Source organism: Notothenia rossii (genome assembly GCF_949606895.1).
Source record: "Notothenia rossii genome assembly, chromosome: 3".
Classification (NCBI taxonomy): domain Eukaryota; kingdom Metazoa; phylum Chordata; class Actinopteri; order Perciformes; family Nototheniidae; genus Notothenia; species Notothenia rossii.
In genome coordinates, this window is record NC_136901.1 from 41214593 (window position 1) to 41240349 (window position 25757).

At 39.4% G+C, this 25757-nt stretch overlaps 1 protein-coding gene across 4 annotated transcripts in view; it reads left to right on the top strand.

Annotated features, from left to right (window-relative positions):
- The first annotated feature begins 5638 nt into the window (after positions 1–5638).
- dachb (dachshund b) overlaps positions 5639–25757 on the top strand; it is a 29407-nt gene continuing 9288 nt past the window's right edge. The window contains exons 1-7 of one of the 4 annotated variants that reach the window (XM_079668039.1): positions 5639–6397; positions 10251–10442; positions 12694–12881; positions 13631–13736; positions 14356–14430; positions 17692–17789; positions 23458–23605. In XM_079668039.1, coding sequence (XP_079524165.1) covers positions 6304–6397; positions 10251–10442; positions 12694–12881; positions 13631–13736; positions 14356–14430; positions 17692–17789; positions 23458–23605 — 901 coding nt within the window. In that variant the 5' untranslated portion in view covers positions 5639–6303. Of the gene's footprint in view, positions 6398–10250; positions 10443–12693; positions 12882–13630; positions 13737–14355; positions 14431–17688; positions 17790–23457; positions 23606–25757 lie in introns of all 4 variants that reach the window. The other 3 variants (XM_079668038.1, XM_079668040.1, XM_079668041.1) reach the window with 3 other exon arrangements.

Sequence of the window (25757 nt, forward strand, 5' to 3'; positions counted from 1 at the left end):
ACAAATACTTTGTTACTGTACTCAAGTACATGTTTCTGGTATCAGTACTTTACTCCACTACTTTTTTTTCTGACGACTTTTTACTTTGACTTCTTACATTTTGAACACAAATACCTGTACTTTCTACTTCTTACATGTTGAACTCAAATACCTGAACTTTCTACTTCTTACATGTTGAACTCAAATACCTGTACTTTCTACTTCTTACATGTTGAACACAAATACCTGTACTTTCTACTTCTTACATTTTGAACACAAATACCTGTACTTTCTACTTCTTACATGTTGAACTCAAATACCTGAACTTTCTACTTCTTACATGTTGAACACAAATACCTGTACTTTCTACTTCTTACATGTTGAACACAAATACCTGTACTTTCTACTTCTTACATGTTGAACACAAATACCTGTACTTTCTACTTCTTACATGTTGAACACAAATACCTGTACTTTCTACTTCTTACATGTTGAACCCAAATACCTGTACTTTCTACTTCTTACATGTTGAACACAAATACCTGTACTTTCTACTTCTTACATGTTGAACACAAATACCTGTACTTTCTACTTCTTACATTTTGAACCCAAATACCTGTACTTTCTACTTCTCTCATTTTCCAAACAGACTGGTTCCTTTAGTCTGAATGTGTGTTTGGTGGCGTGATCATTATTATTTAGAGTCATTGCGTGCCTATTGATTTGAACACGATCCGTGTATCCATCATTTCCTGGTCTTCTCTAAAGAAGAGGGACCAATGAAAACGTTGTCATGTTGCCGTTGGTCACCATGGAAACATTCATTAGCTAACAATGACATTATTGTTCTATCAATATAAAGGGAGGTCAGGTACTCTTTAAAACAGCTGCTAGTTATGGGTACTTTTTACTGAAATACATTTCAAAGCCTCTTTACTTTGACTTGAGTAAAGAAGTTTAGTCAGTACTTCTACTTTCACTAGAGTACTTTTAAACATCTGTACTTCTACTTGAGTGAAGGATGTGTACTTTTGCCCTCTCTGTAGTTTTGTCAATCCCATCCATAAAGAAGTGCCAGTAGCATGTCTGAAAATCATGACAAAAAGACAAAGCAGAAGACGTTTAAAAAAGGCCAAGAATAAATTCTCATATTTGGACAAAATTGGGATTATTGCAGTTGCAGAAAGGTTGCAGACAAACCTTTGCTTGCCTTTTTTCAGACTAGTGGCGTTTTTAATCAGATCAAAGTCACCATCTGATATCAGAAGGAGACGTACAAAGACTCTGGTTACGTCTCTAGTTGGCTATTAAAGATTTCTAGGATTACTAGAGACCAACGTAGGTTTATGTTCTGGGGTGTGGAGAAAAGTCAAAACAAACCACGATGTCCGCTAACAGTTTGATAACGCTTGAACACATCTTCTCAGTGTTGTCATCGCGCTGATTGGCTTATCGTAAGTCGTGCTAATTGGATCGATGGCTGCTTCATGTTGTGACGTAGCAGTGAGATCGTTGAGTGGGCGGAGTCAAAGGCTTCGGACACTCTGATTGGGGGAGAAAACCTCTCGATTTGTCAGATTTTCTGAAAGTCAGATTACACTGACGAGTCACTTCTATCCCGTCATAATCCTGTTTGTCCTCACTTCCTGTTTCCATTCCCTCTCTCTCTCACTCTCTCTCTCTCTCTCTCTCTCTTTCGTCCTTCGGAGAGCATTAGGATGCACGGGAAGGAAAAAGAGACGAGTAAACAACGTAGAGACAACTCACAGGGGACCACAAACACACACACACACACACACACACACACACACACACACACACACACACACACACACACACACACACACACACACACACACACACAGACACACAGACACACTCTCAGGGTCTATATGATGTCTTTGAAGCAGTCTGTCAATCAATCACACACTAATTCCCAAGGTACCGTGGTCGCCATTAGCGACAGGGGTCGATGCTCGGTAACCGTGGACACAGCGGACAGCCATCGATCCGAGAGAGTGTGTGTGTGTGTAGCAGTGTCTGTGTGTGTGTGTGTGTGTGTGTGTTTGATAGTCATTATGGAGAACAGTACTGTGGCTCTGCCCTCGATATTGATTGTCTTCTGGTTGCATCGAGGCGAAGCGGGCGTTCGGACTCTGTGTCCGAGTGTGTGTGTGTGTGTGTGTGTGTGTGTGTTTTATGGGAGTGTGTGTGTGTAATCCATGTGCTATGTTGGTGTGTGTGTGTAGCCTTGTTTCCTGTATCTATATATGCATCTTTGTGAGTGTGTGTCAAGGTGTTCTTCAATAATCAATGTGTGAATGCAGTCCTGACTACACACACAGACTCCATTTTTTTTTTTTTTTTTCCTATTTGTCCTTGATTTTCTGGTACCACATGTTTATTTTTATAATTAAGTTTTAACCCTTACACTTGAACTTTATATCCAGAAATAATATAGAAGTAGCTTAGATTTTACCAGCCTGCAAGTTGGTCTTGTCGGCCATGTTTTTTTTTGCCCCTAACCGAAATATTTGAACATTTACTCTTTTTTTACTGACATACATTTGTTCACGACATGAATGAGTGTGTGTCGAGGTGCTCCAGTGCCTAAGGGGTGAATGCAGTCTCCTCTGCTTATGTGACATTTACACTTTAACTTTAGGTCCAGAATTAGTTTGAATCAATTCCATTTGACTAACAAACTACTGTTCTTGTTGGCCATGTTTTCGTTACTCCAGAGTGGATTTGTTCTACTTCTATTGGACTTATTGGCTAATCATTTGGAACCGACATGTCTCGTCTTATTTTCCGTTTTCTTGATTGATTTGATCTCTTCACCTCCATCCATCCCACTTCTTCTCGCCTTTCTGGTTTTCCATTTCCAATCCTCTCTCTCGCTTCCTTTCCCTCTTTATTTCCGCTTGTTTCTTTGACCTGTTTTTCTGTTTCCTCTCCATTAATACCACTAGTACTTCCCTTTGTTTTCCCGCTTCACCTTTAATGCATTTTTCATGAGTTGCATTGTCTGTTGTAGAGGAAATTGAAAACACAAATTGACGGTAAATCTTTTCTTTCTTTTGCTTTTGAAAAAAGTCACATTATATTAAAAGTACAGTTTTGCAAATCATATCTTTTTAGTGACACGAAAATGGCAAATTAATTCAATACAAAACAGAATTAGTGAAATGAAATAAAAACGAAAAAGTACATAGGGGTTGTTTTGAAATGACAAATATCTTCACATGTAAGATAAGATAAGATAAGATGGACCTTTAGTTTAACAGCAACAGGGTAAGATTTAAAAACAGGACAGCACAGATGAATACAATTAAAGATAACATCAAAGATACACATTTAAATGATATACAGTTCAGTCACTCTAAAATAAGAAATGAATTCAAATGAACATATTTGGTCATATATACATTTTAGATATATTTACATGCATGTGTGAAAACTAAATGTTATGTCTTACTTAAACACACACACACACACACACACACAAACACACACACACACACACACACACACACACACACACACACACACACACACACACACACACACACACACACACACACACACACACACACACACACACACACACACACATATACATACATCTTTTCCTTCCTAACAGAACCCCCTTTGCATCACATTTCCTATAACCTTGATTGTGTGTCCGCGCCTGCAGCTCCTTCTGGTTTTTGGCCTCCTTTCCTTCCTCAGTTCCTCACTTTCTCTCTCTGTCTCTCTCTGTCCTCCTCTCAGCAGGACTGCAGACAATACGTCTGGTCACTCTGCCTCGGGCTCTCCGACCCCTTTCTCTTCACTCTTTATCCTCCATTTTCCTTTTTAACCCCCCCCCCCCCCCCCTCATTATGTGTCACACAGACTGAGGAATCACTTACTGGAGGATTCAGTTCAGATTGATACACCGTCAGCTCTATTAGAAACCCTTCATCGGTCCCACAGGAGGGGAATTCACATTGTTACAGTGAAGGACAACTGTTCAAATTAAAGGCAAGAATAAAAGTGTTCGACTAACATAACCTTGGTCAAATAAATGGAGTATTATTATGAAAAAATGGGAAAAAAGTGGAAGCTATATCTGTGTTTTTGATGACAAGAGAGGAGGGAAACCAAGAAATAATGAGATAAAAATTAAGAAATGTAAGAAGTATGACGAGTTACTTGCTTTTATCCAAAGCGACTAACATACTCAATACTCTGGACAATCCCCTCAGGAGCAATTTGGGGTGAAGGGTCTCAGGGACACAACGACATGCTGACTGCAGTGGGGTTTGAACCTGACCCCCTGATCCGAATACCAACGCACAACCCACTGCGCCACAGCCTACCCTATTAGGATCCTTAACCTAAGTAAAGTGATTAATATTGCTCTGTAAAAACACTTAACTGTTTGTTAATTTAAAATCGTATTTAAGTAAAATAATGTAAGTATTATTAGCAATATCTATTTAAAGTGAAAACGTGCAACTTTTGAACCCCCTATCGTTTAAAACAGTTGTTCTTTGGTTTCTGAAATGAATTTGGCGTTCAGCTATCCGCCATTGTTGCTAAATCTAACATTGACACTCATTCTAGTAACGGGGGTCAAAAGTGCTTTCCACTTCCTCCCGTGAATCAAACATTACTTTAGCAAACCAAGAGGAAAACAGTGAGGCTTATAAGATGTTGGAGCGCTAGCCAATAGAAGTGCGCCGTAGTGATGTCACGATGTTCCGGAACTAAACCAACATCTTGATTATTGTAATATAGTCTTTTTTTTTTTATTCATCCCGCAATAGTTTCTAATAAATCACGTACAATAGACATTACAAATCAACATGCACCCGGTCTGTTTAGGTCAATTCACGTTATCACAACAAAACAACAACAAAAGAAACTTAATAAGAAGCAACAATGTACACGAATAATAATGAAATTAAATATAAAATAAATACAATCCTTTATTTCTTTAGCAATACGTTTCAAAATAATAATCATAGCGATATTCACCGAGTGAATCGGGGTTGTTCTTTAACTTTCCACCTGTGTGGGTAATGGAGGAGATCCGGTTTAGTTTCACCTGCAGACAGGCCTCTCTTTCTCCCTTTCTCCCCCCCCCTCACCCATCCCTCCCTTCATCCTGCTTTAAATTAAATTTCAAACAACGCCCCCCCCCCCCCTCCTCCTCCCTCTATCTTGTTTTCTTTATAGCTTGCAGACAACTGTACTGTGTGTGTAATGGACATTCCTGCAGAGCCGTCAACCGTGACCGGGGCAAAACCAACTGACCTACACACACACACACACACACACACACACACACACACACACACACACACACACACACACACACACACACACACACACACACACACACACACACACACACACACACACACACACACACACACACACACACACACACACACACACACACACACACACACACACACACACAAGTATGCACAGATAAGCATGCATGCATACACACACATTTATACATGAAAGCAAACTGTACGTACACACTCAGCACGATGAAAAAAAGCTCACAAGTACAATAGTGCATTTACACAATAGGGCACACACACACACACACACACACACACACACACACACACACACACACAGGGTCATCGCTCTCACTCTGCTGGTTGTTGTGTATAGAAGTCAGTTCCAGGTCAGCGCACAGAGCCAGGGATCTTAGTCCATACAAAAGAGTGTGTGTGTGTGTGTGTGTGTGTGTGTGTGTGTGTGTATTTAGTTTTTCCTGACTGTGTGTATCAGTGAATATACATCGGCCCCGAGGCGACTCAAACACCCTGAAACACTTCCACAAGACGCTCAAACTAAAAAGAAAATGTTGACAGCGACACAGCGTCAGTATGTGTGTCACGTGTCTCCGCAAAGCATCATGGGTAACGTTGGATGACACCTGAGATGTCCGAGGAGAAGTCAACAACACCTGTGATTGATTGGTTGATTGATTTGTGGATTTGAGAGCAGATGATGACACCTTGCTTACCTTTTCTTGTCATTGCGGGCTGCTAAAAGTGTTTGTTTTGCATAATGAAGATGATGTAACAGTTTGTGTGTGTGTGTGTGTGTGTGTGTGTGTGTGTGTGTGTGTGTGTGTGTGTGTGTGAGTGTGTGTGTGTGTGTGTGTGTGTGTGTGTGTGTGTGTGTGTGTGTGTGTGTGTGTGTGTGTGTGTGTGTGTGTGTGTGTGTGTGTGTGTGTGTGTGTGTGTGTGTGTGTGTGTGTGTGTGTGTGTGTGTGTGTGTGTGTGTGTCGCAGGCCTCACAGCAGCAGCCATGGCCGAGCTGCAGAAGTTCCAGAAGATGAAGATGATGATGAGTCTGCAGAACGGCAACGAATCGGACAACGACGACTTACACTCCAACACAGGTAACAGACACACACACCTGCACAACGACACCATTACAGTGTGTTTTTAAATCAGCTGACAGGAAGTGTTCAATGAAGGGGGTTTGGATCCATTGCAAGAATACAAGAACTTGCATAAAAATAAAAGTGCGATAATTATATAATATAATTTATTTAAAATAATAAATACAAACCAATACATAATAATAATAATAATATATTGACATCGATAAATTAAAAATAATAATTAAAGTAAATATAATTAAAAAAAATATTTTAAAAAGTCATATATTCACAAACAAATATTTATAATATAAATAATAATAATAATAAATAAAAGTAATAATAATAATAATAATAAATAAAAGTAATTATAATAAATAAATAAAAGTAATAATAAATAAATAAAACTAATAATAATAATAATAAATAAAAGTAATAATAACAATAATAAATAAACAAAAGTAATAATAAATAAATAAAGGTAATAATAATAATAAATACAAGTAATAATAACAATAATAAATAAATAAAAGCAATCATAAATAAATAAAAGCAATAATAATAATAATAATAATAATAATAAATAAAAGTAATAATAACAATAATAAATAAAAGTAATAATAAATAAATAAAAGTAATAATAATAATAAATAAAAGTAACAATAGTAAATAAATACAATTAATAATAAATAAATAAAAGTAATAATAATAAATAAAAGTAATAATAACACTAATAAATAAAAGTAATAATAATTATAATATTAATAATAATAATACATGAAAGTAATAATAGTTAATAGTCTGACTGCAGTAAATATGGCTGCTGGTAAAGGCTTTCTTGTTCCGCTGTTCGGTGGAGAAGTATCTGACAGGAAATGTACTTCAGTGCTAAGTGAGTGACATATATAAAAACAAAGACTTAACACACACACACTCTCACACACACTCTTTCCGGGCCACTCTGTCTCTGCTGTGTTTGCTTCTCTGAATTATTAAAAGGGCAGAAAACAAAAAGCTCTGTTTCCATCTCTTCAGCTGACCTGGCTAATGTGCTGATAGAGTTTCTCTTTTTTATTCTCCTGTCGTTTTTTATTTATTCCCTCCTGCGCTTCTCCTTTTATTTCATTCAGAGTGTTTTTTTGTGTTGTTTTGCGAGTCTTGCCTTTCATTGTCCGGCCTTATTTCCCTTTTGTGAGAGACACTCACACCGGCCTGGGAAACTCTGGGAGGACAATAGGGCAGAGGAGACGAGAGAAAGGGGAAAGGAAACGAGGGAGGGAGGATTCATGATCAGAGAAAGGGATATTTAGGGCGAGAGGAAAACGTAGGAGAAGAAAAGATGAAAGTCGATCGCTCGCATTTGTTTGCTTTATAGAAATGTGAAATCAAAGAGGAGTGATGGAGACAGAGAGGAAACTGTATCTGTGTTGTTGTTACCAAGAGAGGAGGAAAAGGGGATAACATGCAAAAGGAAGAACAAGAGGAGGAGGAAGTATTAGGATCCTTAGCCTAAGTCAAAGTACTCATACCGCACTGTGAACACACTTAACTACATGAAAGTATTATTAGTCCTCTCCTGCTGATGTTCAGGTCTATATCAGTAGGTAGTGTCTCTACTTTAAAGAGTCCTCTCCTGCTGATGTGCAGGTGTATATCAGTATGTAGTGTCTCTACTTTAAAGAGTCCTCTCCTGCTGATGTTCAGGTGTATATCAGTATGTAGTGTCTCTACTTTAAAGAGTCCTCTCCTGCTGATGTTCAGGTGTATATCAGTATGTAGTGTCTCTACTTTAAAGAGTCCTCTCCTGCTGATGTTCAGGTGTATATCAGTATGTAGTGTCTCTACTTTAAATAGTCCTCTCCTGCTGATGTTCAGGTGTATACTGTATCAGTATGTAGTGTCTCTACTTTAAAGAGTCCTCTCCTGCTGATGTTCAGGTGTATATCAGTATGTAGTGTCTCTACTTTAAAGAGTCCTCTCCTGATGATGTTCAGGTGTATATCAGTATGTAGTGTCTCTACTTTAAAGAGTCCCCTCCTGCTGATGTTCAGGTGTATATCAGTATGTAGTGTCTCTACTTTAAAGAGTCTTCTCCTGCTGATGTTCAGGTGTATATCAGTATGTAGTGTCTCTACTGGGACATGTCTCCATGCTTTAATGTTCAAAAAGCTCTTTATTTCTCTCATACTGCCTGTGCTGCAGCACCTCTTTTCACCCTCTGTCTGAAACCAGAGCCCAGTCTGCTCCGATCGGTCAGCTGGCCGGCTCTGTTGAGATTTTTCAACCGCTTAGAGATGTCCCGCCCCTTAGCCTATCACGTACAATGTGTTGCAGCGCTAGCCAATAGGAGCGTGAGTGATGTCACTGTGTTCCGGAACTTTGGGATTTTACTGCAATTGAGCTTTTAATGATACAGAAACTTTTTTGCAATTTTGTATTTTTTTTTTACAACTCAGGTTTAATTTAAGCAATACAATTAAATATGCGTTGAAGAGGTGAATGGACACACACCTAGTCACGGACAAACAAACACGAGAGAGGGAAGACAGTGCTGAAGAAGTGAAAGAGAGAAAAGAAAGTGATGAATAAGAAAAGATAAAAGAGAGAAAAAGGAAAGGACAAGGAAACAACATGTGTTTGAGTGTGTGTGTGTGTGTGTGTGTGTGTGTGTGTGTGTGTGTGTGTGTGTGTGTGTGTGTGTGTGTGTGTGTGTGTGTGTGTGTGAGAGAGAGAGAGAGAGAGAACATCTGCCCATCTGTTTATACTTCTTTTCTTCCCTGGTGTAAATGGCAGAGGGGATGAGGCCCAGCTGTCAGCTACACACACACACACACACACACACACACACACACACACACACACACACACACACACACACACACACACACACACACACACACACACACACACACACACACACACACACACACACACACACACACACACACACACACACGCGCGCGCAGCGCAGGGAGTTCAGTAGGCAATAATAGAGAGAGACGGTTGCTAATTCAAACTAATGGAGGGAGATGAAGATGGATGAGAGAGGGAACGGGGGAGAAAGAGAGAGAGGGGGGAGTGGAGGAATGAAGGTGTTCAGAGAGAGAGAGAGAGAGAGAGAGTTACACAACATATTTATTTAAATGAGAAACTTTATTCTGATGATTACAGAGAGGTCTTAACGATCATTATCATAATGCTGCATTAACTCAATCAGTGGAACGCATTTATCAACGATTAACAAACGCTTTCATAACGTCTCGTTCATTTAGGAGATTAGATTTCCTGTTAACTAAACATTTGCATCGATCTTTGTAAAAACATACAAAAATGTCATGTTTTAAAAGGTGTTCTTTGGAACATGTGGAGTTAATTAAATACTTTAAGTTAATTTAAAAAATAAGAAATAAAAAGGTAAGAAATCTGCAAATATTTTACTCCATTGTTTTTCTTTTTTATAAATTATTATAGTAATAGAAAAATCGAAACTCGTCAATTCATGTTTTTTCTTTCTCTAAATCATGTATTAAAAAAAACACAATTATACAAAAACTAATGACCCATAATATTCATGATTATAACCATCTGATAATAACAATCTGATTATGTTATTTAGTTATCAGCAAGTTAATATAGCGTGCAACAAGATCTTATCAGTAACTCAGATAAATTCGAGCAGCTTTCTCTGCCTCTAAAAATGTAACGCATTGTTTTATAAATGACTAAACGAATGAAATACAACACATCTTCTCCGTAGAGTCTTTACGTTTCCTCGTTTCAACTCAAAGCTCTGAACACGGGACGATCCCAGCAGCACCTGAAGGCACCACAGGGTTTTATGAATGTCTAATTCTCCTCCTTTTCTCCCCAGGAGGAAGTGAGTGTTCCTGGGATAAGGAGCGTCTGACCAGCCCCCCTGCTGGAGCTCATGGAGGAGGACTAGGAGGAGGTGGAGGAGGAGGACCAATGGGGGGAGGAGGAGGAGGAGGAGGAAGAGGAGGACCAATGGGAGCTGTCAATCATCAACAACTGCAACAACAGCAACAACAGCTACTGGCAAACAGTGAGGACACACACACACACACACACACACACACACACACGCGTGCACACACACACACACACACACACACACACACACACACACACACACACACACACACACACACACACACACACACACACACACACACACACACACACACACACACACATACATAAAGATAAATGTATGTTCAGCACACCTAGAGACAGTACACAGGAGAAGGGCACACACACACACACACACACACACACACACACACACACACACACACACACACACACACACACACACACACACACACACACACACACACACACACACACACACACACATATTTGGCTTGTGTGTGTGTGTGTGTGTTTTAAAGGGGTGGCAATATTTGTTAATGTACGCCATTTAATCTGTTCCCATCTCCCGTATTAACACTCCGCCTGGATTAATCAGCACACACTCTACTAAATGACTCAATTCATCAACACCACACACACACACACACACACACACACACACACACACACACACACACACACACACACACATATTGAAAGACGTGCAGAGATAAATAGAAACACACTCACTCTCGCTCATTTTCTTATTGCAGCAGTGATGTGTTTGCACTCACAAACACACACACACACACAAACTCACACAGACACACACACACACACGCTGGTAGGCGACAAACACTCACATTGATTATTCTATCACTTCAGTCGTCACGACAACAGCAATCAGTGTTATTGTTTCATTGGAATGAAAGCAGCCGCTGTCATTTATTTTTATTTTTTTTGGCACATGTTTCCGACAGCTGAGGCGACTTCAGTCAGAGTGAACGTCTTATGGGAGGTCGTCCTTTTAAAGTGTGTGTGTGTGTGTGTGTGTGTGTGTGTGTGTGTGTGTGTGTGTGTGTGTGTGTGTGTGTGTGTGTGTGTGTGTGTGTGTGTGTGTGTGTGTGTGTGTGTGTGTGTGTGTGTGTGTGTGTGTGTGTGTGTGTGTGTGTGTGTTTCAGGGTCAGGGGGTCTGAGGTCAGGGGTCAAAAGTGAAGGTTATGCTTTCAGGAGGTTCAGGGTTAGAGGGGGAATTTAAGTTAATCGAACACATGCAGTGACGCTGGCATGTGTCAGAAAAAGATGGGAGGATATTATTTAAAGCAAAGGAAGAGATTATTGGAAGAAAGGTGTGAGGAAGTGAGGAGGAGAAAGGTAGAACATAGGAGTTAAAAGAGGCAACGACTGAATGAAAAACCAACTAAAAGGTCAAAAGTACATAAGAGAAACAACAACATTAAAATTAAAATAGGCCTCATCACCCTTTTTGAACTATTTAACTAAAGGGCAAGCTAGAAACTAAAGCATTACGATAATTGGGAAAAGGATAAAAAAAATAGGAGTAAAAAAAGGTAAGGAACAAATGAAGGATAAAGAAATATAAAGGAAACATTTAAAGTCTTTTAAAAACAGACCGGAAATGAAAGAGAAATGAAATCCAAACAAAAGCTGACCTCTCTCCTCCGCCTCGTCACCCTTTAACCTTTTGACCTCCACATGTTCAACTCCTCCTTCTTCTCCTCCTCCTCCTCCTCCTCCTCCTCCTCCTCCTCCTCCTCCTCCTCCTCTTCTTCACCTTTTATTATCCAGACTCTGACACCTCTGCCTCTCTTGGCTCAGGGTGAAGTTCAACAGGAGTTCAGACCGACTCTCACACAGGCTGCGTTTCACAGTCTGTAAAAAGAAAATAGTGTTAAATAGAGTTAAAGCTTGCAAAAGGTCAAGGAGGCTTTTTACTGGAAGCAAAATCTATTAAACAAGAAAAACCCACTCAGTATTAATACTTCCTTTTAAGAAGTCTTTGGTACATGTAATAACATAATCAATGAAATGAATAAAACGTGTTAAAAGTGACAGTTTGCACAGTCTTCCAACAACGACAAAATGTAGACAATGTTACCAAAAAGGCAAGTTTAGTTTAATTTAAAAAAATTGCACAAAAGACATGAATATAAACAAAAATAAACACATTGAGTTACAACAGGGGAAATTGTGTTTTCCAGCCCATTCTTTACACATTTTTATTTTAAACGAAAATGTCAAACATACTTTCAACTGACGATTCAAATAACGATCAAATGTGGACAAAATGGAAACAATTTGACTAAAAAACATTTGTGAGATGAATAAACTGTATCATGCAGAATCAAACAATGAAAATGTGACGTTAATGTTTTTCTCTCTACCCTTATTTAATTCAATGTATTTCCCTTTATATAAAGTTAATTTCCCTCTCTCAGGGTTGGACCTCCCCTTCATGATGATGCCTCACCCGCTGCTTCCCATGGGCCTGCCCCCTGCATCTGTTGCCATGGCGATGTCCCAGATGAACCACCTCAACACCATCGCCAACATGGCCGCCGCCGCGCAGCAGATACACACTCACGTACACCGGGCGCCCGTCATCAAGGTGAGACACACGTTTTTACAGACTCTTAAAAAATGTTTTAATGAAAACCAAAGAGGATCCAAATATGATCCCTGTGGAACACCTTGAAAAATAGCTTTTGTTATTCTTTTTGATAAAATTCAACTTCATTGACATTGCAAAAGGCAGTTAATTTTAAGTGATAAATACACACAACCACATGTATTTATGTGAATAATAAATATGAATAAATATGTATAAGAAGTTTAAAAGAAATAGCCTAAAGTATATAAAAAAAAATCCCCAAAATACGTGAAAATGTTCCGGAAAGATATTTAGATTTTCTTTAAATGGTCCGAAAATATGTAAAAAGAACTTGGATAATTATGAGAAAAGTTTCTGAATGAAAGTGAGAATTTTCCAAAGAAACATAAAATAAAAAATAAAACATCTGAAAATATATGAAATTGCCCTAAAAAAAGGTTTAAATAATGGTCAGAACAAAAGGAAATAATGAAGTATAATTATGCAAAAGATGTCAATGTCCAAGCATTTTGAAAATCTTTCGATGAGGTAAAAAAAAAAACCTTATAGAATACGATACACTGCTGCTTGTTAAACTACCCAACAGTAAATCTTCAACATTGCAGTGTCTCTTAAATCCATGGTAACCCATAGAAATCTCTAATGATTTGCTTCAGATCTTCACATCAATGCACTCTTTCACACCTCAACCTCTTCATATCACACCCCTCCATATCTCACCCCTCTCTTTCTCCCCCTCTCTGCAGGAGAGAGTGTGTGACAGTCCCTCTCTCTCTCCGTCTGTCGATGAGACGAACACTCCTCTGCAGTCGCAGCCCAGCAGCTCGGCCTCCAGCTCGCCCGAAAGACTGGGTACACCACACACACAAACACACACACACACACACACACACACACACACACACACACACACACACACACACACACACACACACACACACACACACACACACACACACACACACACACACACCAGTATGACGCATATACTGGGTAAAGTTGCAAGTGTTTGGATGAAGTCAAGTTTGAATGCTCAAGTTGTAAATATTTACTAGTTTTAGAGTCTTAAATGCGTCTTATTTATGTTGGTGGTCAGACAAAACATTTAAGAACCTTTTATTTCTTCACTTTTTTATCATATTTTCTCCGATTTTATGCAGGAAAAATTATCTTTGAAGTACAATGGAGACAATATAAAACTGAATATGTTGTACTTATGTGTACACACCTTGCATGTCATCTACAATTTAAACAAACAAGTCGCACCCACAGATACACATGCCTCTGCAGACAAAACATACATGCAGACATACTGTGTTTAAGCACACACACACACACACACACACACACACACACACACACACACACACACACACACACACACACACACACACACACACACACACACACACACACACACACACACACACACACACACACACACACTCACTGTGCCTTTTCCTCTCAACAGGATTGGTGTCAGCTGATGCAGATGTTGCGCTGACCAACCCTGCTGCACCCATCAAGAAAATAACAAAGGACAAAGGTTGGACCACACACATAGACACACACACACACACACACACACACACACACACACACACACACACACACACACACACACACACACACACACACACACACACACACACACACACACACGAACACACACGAACACACAGACACACACACTGTCACACACACTCTTATATAAGTGAAGATATTCCATTACCCACCTTAATCTAAACCCTCACCCATTTGGTTTTGACAACTGACAAATTGTCCTCACTTAGAGGGATTTCCTCATCTACTGTATTTACACACACACACACACACACACACACACACACACACACACACACACACACACACACACACACACACACACACACACACACACACACACACACACACACACACACACACACACACACACACACACACACACACACACACACACACACACACACACACACACACACACACACACACACACGCACACACACACGTCAGGATGGTCGGCCCCTCCTATTGATCACCTGTCTCTGAGCCATCAATCAGAGGATGAGGAGTGAGGAGGCACAGATAGAGGGAGATAGATGGGGGAGGAGGGGAGGCTAAGTGAAGGAGGCATGGCTAAAAGGGGTCAAGAGGTCACACACTAAAAGCATGCAAGGCCTCTCCTCCCTCACACACACACACTCGGAGTGTGTTTTCCATTCTTATAACACACTCTGTTTTAATTCTTCACCTGCTGCTATAGCTCTTTTAAAATCAATACAGGAATCTGCTGCTCTTAAGAGCGTGGACTTTAAAGGAATATTAAACCCTTAAATATTGTAAAGAGTAGATAGGAGTCGTCTCCTTAGGCTCTCTGTGGTCTTAGAGAAAGTCAAGCGAACTCACTTTGAAAGAGACGAAAGAAAGACTGCAAAAAAAGTATAAAACATCTGAAAAATATCAGAAAGATCCCCCTGACAGCATCAGTCAGGTCTACCTGTGCTCATGGAGATCCAACACACACTTTAACCCTCCTGTTGTCTTCGGGTCAAATCTGACCGATTTACTGCTTTCATCAATCATAACTTTTTAGTTTTACATTTGATTGCATTCAGGCTTTATGATATCCTTCACAGGAGACATTTGAACATATACAAATGGCTGATCACCACTTTCATTGAATTTTGGATGATTTTGTCAACTTTGTAACACCCATGGTGTTCCCGCCATAAAGAAAAGGAATTAGTAACCATCCGGATCAGATAACACACACACACACACACACACACACACACACACACACACACACACACACACACACACACACACACACACACACACACACACACACACACACACACACACACACACACACACACACACACACACACACACACACACACAGCACAATTTCCCGCTCTTACGGTACGTCCACACAGTAGCTTTGAAAAAATATTGAAAATCTTGGAGATGGGCGTGTCTGAAAGCAACCAACAACCAATCACATGAATGTCCCGCCCCCGGCATACAAAGCAAAAAAAACCCGGGGATTTTATGCGAGCAATATATATATATATATATATATACAGTAAACTCCCCAAACAGGCGAAAACCTACCAGTTTCACCCACTGTCTCTGCCACCTCCCTCCATGCCTGGTTCCTCCGGTTAGTATCCCGGTAAATAGTTCTGGTCGTAAAGAACCGGGTGATTTGCTACCGTAATTTCTCGTTTGGAATATGAGGAAATGAACTGCGGTATGTCTCTCCCAGCTTACATGCGGTTTGATTGGCTAGCGCTTGAACTGTCAGATTTGCATAAACGGGATTTGATTGGCTGACGCTTCCACCTCAGCTTCAAAAGTTGAACATTGCTCAACTTTTGAATCCTGAAAATCCTGAAAATCCTGAAAATCCTGGAAATCTTCGCTTCGCTTTCCCACAATGCAGTTCGTCGAAAAGCCAGGCAAAGTGACGTCACCCCCATTCAAAGTGAATGGGCAGAGAAGCGTTGGAAGCGTTGGAAGATTTGTTTAAAGCTGCTTGTGCGAACGTACCGTAAGAGTTGTTGTTATATATGTATTGTATAATATAAGCATATTAGGGCCCCTTTAAATAAAGAAACGGAAAGACAGAACATGTTGTAATGATTCGGGGAGAACAGGTTAATCATGAACAAGGACAGGAAGAGAAAACATGGTGGAGAAAGAGGAAGGAAATGAAGACGTGGAAATTGGGAAAGAACAAAGTTGTAGGGATGAAGATGAGGGGAAGAAGTGATGAAGAAAGATATGAGAGGAGAGGTGGAGTGGATGTATGGATGAAGTGGCAGATAGGGGATAGAGAGTGTGTGTGTGTGTGTGTGTGTGTGTGTTAAAGTGCATCTTAATCAGCGTTAATTTCACAGCAGAGTTAACCCAGTTGTCAGTTTGTTAGGCATTAAGGGCTGGTCAGACACTGTGACGCACTCACGATTAACACACACTCATGCACACACACACACACACACACACACACACACACACACACACACACACACACACTCACACTGACACACGCAAATCAAGGATGTCTTTAATCCTTGCCAATTAGTACCACACATGATTGTCTGAATACTAACGACCCGTGTGTGTGTGTGTGTGTTTAGAGTAATTGATTTCTCTGATGTTGCTTCGTTGCTTTTTATACCTTAGTAAACATCAACATTTCATAAACGTCGCCCGGAGCTTGTGACGATATATCGCTGATGGAAACATCTCAAACATGTATACATTTAAAACACACACACACACACACACACACACACACACACACACACACACACACACACACACACACACTATTGAATATTAAAGAATATCTGTATTACATTTATTCACTTCAAAATGTGTTGGATTGTGAAAAAATGTACACAAAAGTAAAGTATATTATATTTCTAACCACCTTTTCGTAACATTTTTATTTATTTTTGAATGCATACTATCCTATGTCCAAAAGGTCATAGTATGTGGTTTGATGAAACTACAAAATGGCATACAGAATAAAACACATTGTATAGTATGTAAATACGTACAGTACGGTGACATTTTTCAAAAAAATGTATTAGTATATAAAAAAACAGACAATAAAATACTACGTACAATTAAGTAATGGTATAGTATATTAAAAACAAATGTTAATGGTATAGTATGTACAAAAAAGTCATCCATACTAATAGAAATGTTTTTCTTATTATGTCATCATTAAAAAAATATATGTAAACTTTTCTCCCCAAAACCTAACCCTTACTCTGGTCTCCCCCCTCAGAAGAGTCCTCTCTGGGGCCGGCGCTCCCCCCCGGGTTCCCCGCTCCCTTCCTGTTCGCTGACGGCCTCTCGTCAGTGGAGACCCTCCTCACCAACATACAGGTACTTTACACTCTTTATTAAATGTCCCCTATCATGTCTCTTCTACATCAACATGTGTCCCCTCTCCTTCGTGTCTCTTCTACATCAACATGTGTCCCCTCTTCTTCATGTCTCTTCTACATCAACATGTGTCCCCTCTTCTTCATGTCTCTTCTACATCAACATGTCTCCCCTCTTCTTCATGTCTCTTCTTCATCAACATGTGTCCCCTCTTCTTCATGTCTCTTCTACATCAACATGTGTCCCCTCTTCTCCATGTCTCTTCTACATCAACATGTGTCCCTTCTTCTTCATGTCTCTTCTACATCAACATGTGTCCCCTCTTCTCCATGTCTCTTCTACATCAACATGTGTCCCCTCTTCTTCATGTCTCTTCTACATCAACATGTGTCCCCTCTTCTTCATGTCCCTTCTACATCAACATGTGTCCACTCTTCTTCATGTCTCTTCTACATCAGCTTGTGTCCCCTCTTCTCCATGTCTCTTCTTCATGTCTCTTCTACATCAACGTGTGTCCCCTCTTCTACATGTCTGTTCTACATCAACATGTGTCCCCCCTTCTACATGTCTCTTCTACATCAACATGTGTCCCCTCTTCTACATGTCTCTTCTACATCAACATGTGTCCCCTCTTCTCCATGTCTCTTCTACATCAACATGTGTCCCCTCTTCTTCATGTCTCTTCTACATCACCATGTGTCCCCTCTTCTTCATGTCTCTTCTACATTAACATGTGTCCCCTCTTCTCCATGTCTCTTCTACATCAACATGTGTCCCCTCTTCTTCATGTCTCTTCTACATCAACATGTGTCCCCTCTTCTTCATGTCTCTTCTACATCAACATGTGTCCCCTCTTCTTCATGTCTCTTCTACATCAACATGTGTCCCCTCTTCTTCAAGTCTCTTCTACATCACCATGTGTCCCCTCTTCTTCATGTATCTTCTACATCACCATGTGTCCCCTCTTCTTCATGTCTCTTCTACATCAACATGTGTCCCCTCTTCTTCATGTCTCTTCTACATCAACATGTGTCCCCTCTTCTTCATGTCTCTTCTACATCAACATGTGTCCCCTCTTCTTCATGTCTCTTCTACATCAACATGTGTCCCCTCTTCTTCATGTCTCTTCTACATCAACACGTGTCCCCTCTTCTTCATGTCTCTTCTACATCAACATGTGTCCCTTCTTCTTCATGTCTCTTCTACATCAACATGTGTCCCCTCTTCTTCATGTCTCTTCTACATCAACATGTGTCCTCTTCTTCATGTCTCTTCTACCTCAACATGTGTCCCCTCTTCTTCATGTCTCTTCTACATCAACATGTGTCCCCTCTTCTTCATGTCTCTTCTACATCAACATGTGTCCCCTCTTCTCCATGTCTCTTCTACATCACCATGTGTCCCCTCTTCTTCATGTCTCTTCTACATCAACATGTGTCCCCTCTTCTTCATGTCTCTTCTACATCAACATGTGTCCTCTTCTTCATGTCTCTTCTACATCATCATGTGTCCCCTCTTCTTCATGTCTCTTCTACATCACCATGTGTCCCCTCTTCTCCATGTCTCTTCTACATCAACATGTTTCCCCTCTTCTTCATGTCTCTTCTACATCACCATGTGTCCCCTCTTCTTCATGTCTCTTCTACATTAACATGTGTCCCCTCTTCTCCATGTCTCTTCTACATCAACATGTGTCCCCTCTTCTTCATGTCTCTTCTACATCAACATGTCTCCCCTCTTCTTCATGTCTCTTCTACATCAACATGTGTCCCCTCTTCTTCATGTCTCTTCTACATCAACATGTGTCCCCTCTTCTTCAAGTCTCTTCTACATCACCATGTGTCCCCTCTTCTTCATGTCTCTTCTACATCACCATGTGTCCCCTCTTCTTCATGTCTCTTCTACATCAACATGTGTCCCCTCTTCTTCATGTCTCTTCTACATCAACATGTGTCCCCTCTTCTTCATGTCTCTTCTACATCAACATGTGTCCCCTCTTCTTCATGTCTCTTCTACATCAACATGTGTCCCCTCTTCTTCATGTCTCTTCTACATCAACACGTGTCCCCTCTTCTTCATGTCTCTTCTACATCAACATGTGTCCCTTCTTCTTCATGTCTCTTCTACATCAACATGTTTCCCCTCTTCTTCATGTCTCTTCTACATCAACATGTGTCCTCTTCATGTCTCTTCTACCTCAACATGTGTCCCCTCTTCTTCATGTCTCTTCTACATCAACATGTGTCCCCTCTTCTTCATGTCTCTTCTACATCAACATGTGTCCCCTCTTCTCCATGTCTCTTCTACATCAACATGTGTCCTCTTCTTCATGTCTCTTCTACATCATCATGTGTCCCCTCTTCTTCATGTCTCTTCTACATCAACATGTGTCCCCTCTTCTTCATGTCTCTTCTACATCAACATGTGTCCCCTCTTCTTCATGTCGCTTCTACATCAACATGTGTCCCCTCTTCTTCATGTCTCTTCTACATCAACATGTGTCCCCTCTTCTTCATGTCTCTTCTACATCAACATGTGTCCCCTCTTCTTCATGTCTCTTCTACATCACCATGTGTCCCCTCTTCTTCATGTCTCTTCTACATTAACATGTGTCCCCTCTTCTCCATGTCTCTTCTACATCAACATGTGTCCCCTCTTCTTCATGTCTCTTCTACATCAACATGTGTCCCCTCTTCTTCATGTCTCTTCTACATCAACATGTGTCCCCTCTTCTTCATGTCTCTTCTACATCAACATGTGTCCCCTCTTCTTCAAGTCTCTTCTACATCACCATGTGTCCCCTCTTCTTCATGTATCTTCTACATCACCATGTGTCCCCTCTTCTTCATGTCTCTTCTACATCAACATGTGTCCCCTCTTCTTCATGTCTCTTCTACATCAACATGTGTCCCCTCTTCTTCATGTCTCTTCTACATCAACATGTGTCCCCTCTTCTTCATGTCTCTTCTACATCAACATGTGTCCCCTCTTCTTCATGTCTCTTCTACATCAACACGTGTCCCCTCTTCTTCATGTCTCTTCTACATCAACATGTGTCCCTTCTTCTTCATGTCTCTTCTACATCAACATGTGTCCCCTCTTCTTCATGTCTCTTCTACATCAACATGTGTCCTCTTCTTCATGTCTCTTCTACCTCAACATGTGTCCCCTCTTCTTCATGTCTCTTCTACATCAACATGTGTCCCCTCTTCTTCATGTCTCTTCTACATCAACATGTGTCCCCTCTTCTCCATGTCTCTTCTACATCACCATGTGTCCCCTCTTCTTCATGTCTCTTCTACATCAACATGTGTCCCCTCTTCTTCATGTCTCTTCTACATCAACATGTGTCCTCTTCTTCATGTCTCTTCTACATCATCATGTGTCCCCTCTTCTTCATGTCTCTTCTACATCACCATGTGTCCCCTCTTCTCCATGTCTCTTCTACATCAACATGTTTCCCCTCTTCTTCATGTCTCTTCTACATCACCATGTGTCCCCTCTTCTTCATGTCTCTTCTACATTAACATGTGTCCCCTCTTCTCCATGTCTCTTCTACATCAACATGTGTCCCCTCTTCTTCATGTCTCTTCTACATCAACATGTCTCCCCTCTTCTTCATGTCTCTTCTACATCAACATGTGTCCCCTCTTCTTCATGTCTCTTCTACATCAACATGTGTCACCTCTTCTTCAAGTCTCTTCTACATCACCATGTGTCCCCTCTTCTTCATGTCTCTTCTACATCACCATGTGTCCCCTCTTCTTCATGTCTCTTCTACATCAACATGTGTCCCCTCTTCTTCATGTCTCTTCTACATCAACATGTGTCCCCTCTTCTTCATGTCTCTTCTACATCAACATGTGTCCCCTCTTCTTCATGTCTCTTCTACATCAACATGTGTCCCCTCTTCTTCATGTCTCTTCTACATCAACACGTGTCCCCTCTTCTTCATGTCTCTTCTACATCAACATGTGTCCCTTCTTCTTCATGTCTCTTCTACATCAACATGTTTCCCCTCTTCTTCATGTCTCTTCTACATCAACATGTGTCCTCTTCATGTCTCTTCTACCTCAACATGTGTCCCCTCTTCTTCATGTCTCTTCTACATCAACATGTGTCCCCTCTTCTTCATGTCTCTTCTACATCAACATGTGTCCCCTCTTCTCCATGTCTCTTCTACATCACCATGTGTCCCCTCTTCTTCATGTCTCTTCTATATCAACATGTGTCCCCTCTTCTTCATGTCTCTTCTACATCAACATGTGTCCCCTCTTCTTCATGTCTCTTCTACATCAACATGTGTCCTCTTCTTCATGTCTCTTCTACATCATCATGTGTCCCCTCTTCTTCATGTCTCTTCTACATCAACATGTGTCCCCTCTTCTTCATGTCTCTTCTACATCAACATGTGTCCCCTCTTCTTCATGTCGCTTCTACATCAACATGTGTCCCCTCTTCTTCATGTCTCTTCTACATCAACATGTGTCCCCTCTTCTTCATGTCGCTTCTACATCAACATGTGTCCCCTCTTCTTCATGTCTCTTCTACATCAACATGTGTCCCCTCTTCTTCATGTCTCTTCTACATCAACATGTGTCCCCTCTTCTTCATGTCTCCTCTACATCAACATGTGTCCCCTCTTCTTCATGTCTCTTCTACATCAACATGTGTCCCCTCTTCTTCAAGATGTGAAATATACAATTATTCTACTTAAGAATCCTGATTGAAAATAGAAATGTAAAATACTAAATGTGTGAAATATGTCTATTCAACCAACAAAAGTGCAGTAACGAAGAATGTTTGAAAATTGTGAAAAGCAACAATAAAAATAACATTATTTTTAAAAATGAGAAAATCCAAATAAGAACTAGGAAAGGCAAGTTTAATATAAACAAGGCTAAACTAAAAGAAGACATTAAGACTTTAAATAAAGGGCAACAAAACCCTTAAAATTAAGATTAAATACATGGAAAAACAGTCTTTTAAAACAGGGCTTCCAAAAATTAGAATTTTTTTTTTTATTAAAAAACATTAATACATTTTTTTGTAATATTATTATTAATAATAACGTTTGCATAGACATTTTCAGGGGCGGACTAGCCATCTGTATAATTTCCCCGCAACGAGGCTCCCCCTTTGACAATCCACTAGCGCAGTGTTTCTCAAACTTTTTCATACCAAGGACCACCCCCCCCCCGTCGACAGGGGGTCGCCAGTCTCTGGCAATGTTATTTTGGGGGTCGCGGGCTGAAAAGTTTGGGAACCCCTGCTTTAAAAGACGAGATCAAACAAACGAATACAAGCTCAAATCAAATAAAAGGCAGCGGCAAAAAGTCAAATATACAAGATTTGACAAGTACATTTGTGTATATTCTTAATATTAATATCAAGGTTTGTTGATACCTACCATTTGAAACTGTAGTAGTATTATTGAAAATGTATAATAGTCCAATAGCACCACAAAACCGTAGGTAATGTATTATTGACTGTTAATGAACTGCAGTTGTCGATCCAGCAAAGTGGTGAAACAGAATAAAGTCAAAACGAAGACCCTTTTTTTAATCAAGATGTTTAATTCCTACTGCTTATAATTTGACATGTAGGTAATCTAAAGTCCTTATCGAGTTGTTCTTCATCCTCTTCCTCTTCCTCACGTGTTCCTCAGGGTCTTCTGAAGGTGGCCGTGGAGAACGCCCGGGTTCAGGACAAACAGATCCAGGCGGAGAAACGAGAGCTGAAGATGGAGCTGTACAGAGAGCGAGAGATGAGAGAGAGTCTGGAGAGACAGCTCACCTCCGAACTACAGAGCAGAGGTGAGCAGAGACAGAGAGACACAGAGAGACAGAGACAATAGGACACATTTCACAGAGACACAGTTACTGTAAAACATCCGGAACATAAAGCAGCGAGAGACCACGTAAATAAACGAGTCATAAAAAAGTTGTAGCATGTTGAAAATATCGGGGAAAACGGCATAGTATGTCGAAAATATGGAAAGAAATTCATAGTATATATAGTATGTCGAACATTTGGGGAAAAAGTCATAGCATGTTGAAAATATCTAAAAAAGTCATAGTCGAAAATATTGATAAAAATTCATAGTATGTCGAAAAAATCTTAGAAAAGTCATAATAAATGTATATCGGAATAAAGTCAAAGTATAGCATGTTGAAAATATCGGAATAAAGTCAAAGTATAGCATGTTGAAAATATCGGAATAAAGTCACAGTATCGCATGTTGAAAATATTGGAATAAAACCAAAGTATAGCATGTTGAAAATATCGGAATAAAACCAAAGTATAGCATGTTGAAAATATCGGAATAAAACCAAAGTATAGCATGTTGAAAATATCGGAATAAAACCAAAGTATAGCATGTTGAAAATATCGGAATAAAACCAAAGTATAGCATGTTGAAAATATCGGAATAAAGTCAAAGTATAGCATGTTGAAAATATCGGAATAAAACCAAAGTATAGCATGTTGAAAATATCGGAATAAAACCAAAGTATAGCATGTTGAAAATATCGGAATAAAACCAAAGTATAGCATGTTGAAAATATTGGAATAAAGTCAAAGTATAGCATGTTGAAAATATCGGAATAAAGTCAAAGTATAGCATGTCGAAAATATTGGAATAAAGCCAAAGTATAGCATGTCGAAAATATCGGAATAAAGCTAAAGTATAGCATGTTGAAAATATTGGAATAAAGCCAAAGTATAGCATGTCGAAAATATCGGAATAAAGCCAAAGTATAGCATGTTGAAAATATCGGAATAAAGCTAAAGTATAGCATGTTGAAAATATCGGAATAAAGCTAAAGTATAGCATGTTGAAAATATTGGAATAAAGCCAAAGTATAGCATGTTGAAAATATCGGAATAAAGCCAAAGTATAGCATGTTGAAAATATTGGAATAAAGTCAAAGTATAGCATGTTGAAAATATCGGAATAAAGTCAAAGTATAGCATGTCGAAAATATCGGAATAAAGCCAAAGTATAGCATGTTGAAAATATTGGAATAAAGCTAAAGTATAGCATGTTGAAAATATCGGAATAAAGCCAAAGTATAGCATGTTGAAAATATTGGAATAAAGTCAAAGTATAGCATGTTGAAAATATCGAATAAAGCCAAAGTATTGCATGTTGAAAATATTGGAATAAAGCTAAAGTATAGTATGTTGAAAATATCGGAATAAAGTCAAAGTATAGCATGTTGAAAATATTGGAATAAAGTCAAAGTATAGCATGTTGAAAATATCGGAATAAAGCCAAAGTATAGCATGTTGAAAATATTGGAATAAAGTCAAAGTATAGCATGTTGAAAATATCGGAATAAAGTCAAAGTATAGCATGTCGAAAATATCGGAATAAAGCCAAAGTATAGCATGTTGAAAATATCGGAATAAAGTCAAAGTATAGCATGTTAAAAATATCGGAATAAAGCTAAAGTATAGCATGTTGAAAATATTGGAATAAAGTCAAAGTATAGCATGTTGAAAATATTGGAATAAAGTCAAAGTATAGCATGTCGAAAATATCGGAATAAAGCCAAAGTATAGCATGTTGAAAATATCGGAATAAAACTAAAGTATAGCATGTTGAAAATATTGGAATAAAGCTAAAGTATAGCATGTTGAAACGGAAATAAAGCTAAAGTATAGCATGTTGAAAATATCGGAATAAAACTAAAGTATAGCATGTTGAAAATATTGGAATAAAGTCAAAGTATAGCATGTTGAAAATATCGGAATAAAGCTAAAGTATAGCATGTTGAAAATATTGGAATAAAGCCAAAGTATAGCATGTTGAAAATATCGGAATAAAGCCAAAGTATAGCATGTTGAAAATATCGGAATAAAGTCAAAGTATAGCAATGTTGAAAATAATTGGAATATAGTCAAAAGTATAGCATGTGAAAATATTGGAATAAAGTCAAAGTATAGCAAATTGAAAATATCGGA